This window comes from Arachis ipaensis, chromosome B6, assembly GCF_059453495.1.
Source record: "Arachis ipaensis isolate K30076 ecotype BB chromosome B6, ASM5945349v1, whole genome shotgun sequence".
NCBI lineage: Eukaryota > Viridiplantae > Streptophyta > Magnoliopsida > Fabales > Fabaceae > Arachis > Arachis ipaensis.
The window spans coordinates 29,910,889-29,916,688 of record NC_142441.1 but is presented as its reverse complement, the minus strand read 5'-3'; the positions used below and the strand labels follow the sequence as shown (position 1 = coordinate 29,916,688).

Genomic DNA, 5,800 nt, shown 5'->3' with positions numbered 1-5,800 from the left:
AATATGAACAATTTCAGTGTTGTTAGTTTACAATGGTGTCATGCTTATAATTTTTCTATGTGTTTTGCAATTTTTATGTGATGTTGATGAGTAATTTATGTCAAAAGTTGAGATAACTTTTAACACACTTAAAGAAATTAAAAAATTCTACACAAATTATTCTAAACTTGCAAGTTTTATACTAAAATAAGAAACACAAATAAAAAGAAAAATCAAATTAAGAAAGAGTCATGAACATGACTTAAATGACACAAGAATCTTGTATAACTTATTACATCAAATCCAAATTAATAAGACTAAGTGCGCATCATTTAAATTAGAACGACATCAAAATTATTTAATGATAATGACATACAAACTCAATTCAGAACAAACACACAAACAAAACTCTCGATCAACCACAAAACACATTCAAATCAATTTTGGATAAGAAAAAGTCATGAATACGACTTAAATGGCACTAGAACCACTACAACTCTCTTGTATGGTCTAATTACTTCAAATTCAAGTCAACGAGACCAAGTGCACATCATTTAACTTAAAATGATATCGAAATTACTTAATAATTACGACACACGAACTCAATTCAGAACAAGCACACAAATAAGACTCAATCAACCACAAAATACATCAAAATCAATTTTGGATTAAAAAAACAATATGAATATGGCTTAAATGACATCAGAACCACTATAACTATCTTATATGACCTAATTATAAAAAATCCAAGTTAATGACAACAAGCACAACACATTTAACTCAGCATAACACCAAAAATAATTAATGATAATGACATGAACTCAATTTAAAATAAGCACACAAACAAATCTTAATCGACCACAAAAACACATGCATGTAAATTTTAAGTCCAGAAAAATCATCAATATATAAGTTAAATAACACCAAACTAACACAATTTGTGAGTGAATTAATTCCACAAAAGAAGTGTGATTTCACAGACAGGTTTGTGAGTGAATTTTGTTAGGTTTAAACCAATTTAATTGGACTTAGTTGTCAAAAAAATTTAAATATGTAATGAAACTATTTTAATAAAAAAAATTTCAATTTATAATTTTAACATATACTTTTAGAATACAAAATTTATATATATAGTTTTCTGTCAATAATGACCTAAAATCCACCGATAACCTAAAAATCCGTCAGAAAGAGTAAAAAAGTTTGTTGGTGAATCGGACTGTAATTATGAGTTTATATATGATCTTAACAGTGAGATATATTACGTTAGTTGTGTTAGAAACAAGAGACTACACTGGAGAAAAAATTTGTGTATTATTGAGTATATTCTAGTTGTCTATTCAAGTTGTTTTGAAATGATACAATATAGAAGGGTATTTATAGGGGCTAAGAGAATCGTAATAATAAAGACGTAATTTTCTATAATAAATATTCAGATATACTAAATAATACTAATTGATCCTAATTATATTCTAACATCCCCCCTCAAACTCAAGTGACAACTTGAGTTTGAAACATATTTAAAACAACGAAATAAATAGAAAAAAAAAACTGCATAAATTGATAAAACGGGTGCAGACGGAACTGTTGGAAGAAAGCACAAATGGAACTGCCGCTAATCTGAAGGAAGCGCAGACGGAACTGCCGCTTGTCTGAAAGAAGCGCAGACGAAACTGCCGGTATCTGAAAGAAGTGCAGACGGAACTGCCACTAGAGAACACAAACGGAACTACCACGAGAGAACACAAATGAAACTGCCAAAAAAGAGCGGAAACTATATGATTTCTTCATGTAAGCAGCGGATGACAGTGGTGTTTGATCTTTCGACTCGAAAAAATACAAGACAGAGAAAACAAACTAGTCGGTGAGGTGAAAAAGTATCGAGTGACAAAAGGTAAGAAAAAATGGCATAGAAAAAAAGTGCAAAAACTACGATGATTTCATAGCAAGGAAAACAACCTATTCTCTTCAAGGAGGATACCATGACTCTAATACCATGTTAGAAATAAGAGACAAAACTGGAGGAAGGATTTGTGTATATTCAAGTTATATTCTAGTTGTCTATTCAAGTTGTTTTGAAATGATACAATATAGAAAGGTATTTATAGGGGCTAAAAGAATTTGTTAGAATATAATTAGGATCAATTAGTATTATTTTGTTAGAATATAATTAGGATCAATTAATATTATTTAGTATATCTGAATATTTATTAATTGATTCTAATTATATTCTAACAAGTACGAATGATGAAATTATAGCCATGGCATGAAAAGGAAATAGCTTTTGGAGAGTAAACACAAGTTAAACGAGGGAGAGAGAGAGAGTGTGAGTGACCGAGTGAGCTGACCTAATATAAAGGCTCAAATCGCCTCATTTATTCTGATTCCTATACGGCACACTACTATACATTACATACACGTTTATTTAAAAAATAAAATCCTAACCATTTTCCTCTTTTCTTTATAAAACTGGTGGAAAGCGACTCTGCTACAGCGACTGTATAAATACAATAAGCACAAAACACAACCTCAAAACCCCACCACATACATGTACGTACTACCTACGTTGTCAAATACGAATTGCACAATGCCACCACCTATATAAAGGCATCCACAAATCTACGTTACATCATATATCCGACCTCACCTCACCAGTCACCAATGGAACAATTAACAACATTGCACAGCACAAAAGGCACGTATCCAATTACTAGAAATATTATAGTATGTTTCCCAAGGGACTAACCTATCTATTATTATTTCTCTAAGCAAGAAAAAAATAGAGGTTATGGTGTTATAGATATAGTTCAAATATCTAAAACATTAAATGTAAATGATGGGAAATGCTAATACATTTCATATAATATGATAATCTAGATGTACATATGGACTCATGAGTCTTACACATTCTCTTTACCATTAATTATTTGACACGTGCATCCACGTCACGCTCTCCCAGTCACTGTAGTGTGTAGAAGTGCTGTGTTGACTTCAACTAATTGCACATATTAAGACAAATCAAAGAGAGACATTTGTACCGTCCATTATTAATACGACGCCGTTCTGTTCCCTTCTCCCGCGTCGTTTTGTCCCCGCCAGCTTGCTCCTTCACCATTCCACTCTAATGTCAATTCAAAACAAACCTCAATTGGTGACCTCAGTTACCTACTTACCTGAACAGATTTGGTGTTATTTCTATATATTTTTATTTTATATATTTATTTAACATTTTTTTATTATGATTAAATAGACTTTCGTGATATGCTTTTTAAACAAGAAATGTCGTTTTGAACTTTTACTGTTATAATTTATTTGTTTCAAACTAAAACATATTTATATATTATTGCAATTTATTAATATAAAAAATATGACAAATATGTGAATATTTTGAAAAAATAAGAAGATAGTTAATTATTTTTTTTAAATACATATTTAAACTTTTTAAAAGATATGTGTTGATTCGGTATTTTTTTTGTAAGAAAATTATAAAAAAAATAGTAGGTAAATATTATTTTTTTATATTTGAAGTAATATTGATCAAATTTTTATTTATTATTTATTAAAAATATTGATTCCTTAATATTCTCACAAAAGAATAATTTACCTAAAATGCATCTCTCAAAGATTTAAGCATCGAGAAAAAGTCTAAAAAATTAAAAATGACAACTATTTTTTAAAAAATTAAGATGATGTGACAAGTACGAATTTTTATATGTGACAATCTTATATGGTGTCACACCCTCTTTTTGGTCAGTAGACACAGAATTATTTGACGATTAATCGTTTCTATTAATTTTTAAAAATTGTAGCATTTTGTTTTTTAATTATTTTTGTCAGCACGTAAATCTTTCAAATGTAATTTTAGTAGTTTACAGAATATTAATTATTATTAGCATCTAATTAATTCAAGAATGTGATTTGCACATTAAATCAACTATTATATATATATAAATTTATTTTTAATGTATCTATTCTACCGAAATAATTAATTTTAATGAGAAATTTTTAAGAGTTAGTAAATTTTAGTATTTTGTGTATCATTTGACTAATATAAAATTAAATTATTTTTAATAAATAAATTTTATTAATTTTTATATATAAAATTTAAAAAATATAAATATAAATTATATAAATTTTAATAAATATAAATATAAATTATATATTTTTTGTATATAAATTTTATATAAATATAAATATTAATAAAAAATAATAATATTACTGATTGGTGAATTTTAATGTAGAGTTGGTGGAATTAATACCTTGTTTGCGTCCAAAAGCTAAACTCGTTGTTTGGAAGGATCTGAGAGTATGTCGCGAATCATTTGCCTTGTGTCTTGCTCTGAAGCTGCTCTCTGGGCTCTGCTATTTGAGTATGCCTCGAAGAACTCCTTATTCTCTTTCTCCAACTCCTTCCACACTGCTCTCAACACATGCATGCACGTGCGTCATTCAAATATCCATTTCATTTTTTATTTGGCCGCCATGCCCCCAGCAACAACCAAATATCAAAATAAATAAATGAGTTTGAAAATAACAATGAGATAACATCATCCATAACGATTCATGAATTATACATTTTTCTGTTCCTTTTTCCCAACCTATGCGTGATAAATACTACATTAATATAATCTAATGGACTCATTAATTACATTTTCTGTATTAGTCTCGAAAATTAATATAAATGTGATGGAATTAAAGAAAAAATGAAAGTTCATTTTTATTATTATTGATCCAACATACAGAGCAGTTGAAATTAAAGCAGTTAAGCTAATTAAGCAAGATAGGTGATTTAGTTAATTAATTACCGGTGGAGGTAATAACGGGCTGAATATTTGCATGTTTGGAAAGAGCTTCCATACACTCTTCTCTGCTCATGTTGAAGAGGATACACTCCTCTATCAAACGGTGCACCTATACACATACATATATATATATAATTAGACCCTTGTAATTATTAATTAAAATTTCACTTATATTTATATCACAAACCGAAAAAGGGGAAAAGAAGAAAAAGAAAAACTCACCAGGTGGATATACGATGCAGATGAGGAGTTTTCCATGGTCTTTATATATTAATCCGAGTCTGAGAATAATCTTATATTTGTTCTACTTTAGAAAGAGGTTTAATATAATTTGCTCTCCTCGATCTTGTTATATGATCCGATCTGATATTATGATAAGTTTCTAAGTATATATTGTACTACTTCTCTGTAAAAAATATAATTAGAGACAGTAAAGAAGGGCTAGCTAGAAGAATGAAGAAAAGATTGGAAAAGACAAGAAATGGCCGGTACGAAAATTAAACCAGGCGAAGAGAAAGACAATGAGATTTGTTGGATTTGTAGGGAAGGTGGCTACATATATAGCGAGGTTGCTGGTTAAAAATATTAATATATGAGGAAAATATTATAATAAGAATGCACGTAAAAAGAGAGATAAAAAGGTATATATACAGCAAACCCAAAGCAAATTGATAAAAGTTCATAATATATTATACACAAAAATATTATTGTGCACAAAAATATTTATTAAATTAATTATTATGTATTTATATATAATTATGATATATTTTTATATATATTTTATATTATAAATGATTAATTTGACTAATTTTTAAATATATTTAACATCGTCATATTTTAAAATGAGGAGTGTTAGAGGCCAGTAATTTTTATATTTTGTAATTATTAATTAATTATCAATAGTATTTTTAATGGTATAAGATTACATCCAATGGTGAGAGATCACTTATTTTTTTTATGATTAAGTGTTGGCTACAAAACATAAAAATTGTTGATCCTAGACTTTTTCTTTTAGAATATAA

The 5,800-nt window shown here is 28.2% G+C and overlaps 1 protein-coding gene across 3 annotated transcripts; it reads right to left on the bottom strand.

Moving 5' to 3' along the window:
• Nucleotides 1-2,655: 2,655 nt before the first annotated feature.
• On the bottom strand, nucleotides 2,656-5,435 carry LOC107648716 (uncharacterized). Of its 3 annotated transcripts, none has more exons than XM_016352534.3 (4): nucleotides 5,001-5,435; nucleotides 4,782-4,887; nucleotides 4,236-4,393; nucleotides 2,656-3,097 (listed from the first exon to the last, which is right to left on the bottom strand). In XM_016352534.3, the coding sequence occupies exons 1-3, from the start codon at nucleotides 5,034-5,036 to the stop codon at nucleotides 4,254-4,256; spliced, it is 282 nt and encodes a 93-aa protein (XP_016208020.1). In that variant the 5' UTR covers nucleotides 5,037-5,435; the 3' UTR covers nucleotides 2,656-3,097; nucleotides 4,236-4,253. The 3 variants fall into 3 exon arrangements, with proteins under 3 accessions (XP_016208020.1, XP_088345439.1, XP_016208021.1); XM_088489313.1 differs by having other exon boundaries at nucleotides 2,656-3,082; nucleotides 5,001-5,311; XM_016352535.3 differs by having other exon boundaries at nucleotides 2,811-3,149; nucleotides 5,001-5,311.
• Nucleotides 5,436-5,800: the final 365 nt, after the last annotated feature.

Coding starts and splice junctions, on each gene's coding strand:
- LOC107648716 (XM_016352534.3), bottom strand. CDS start 5,036: ATGGAAAACTCCTCATCTGCATCGTATATCCACCTG. Junction 4,888..5,000: donor CTGCATCGTATATCCACCTG/GTGAGTTTTTCT, acceptor GTATGTGTATAG/GTGCACCGTTTGATAGAGGA. Junction 4,394..4,781: donor GCCCGTTATTACCTCCACCG/GTAATTAATTAA, acceptor TGTTGAGAGCAG/TGTGGAAGGAGTTGGAGAAA.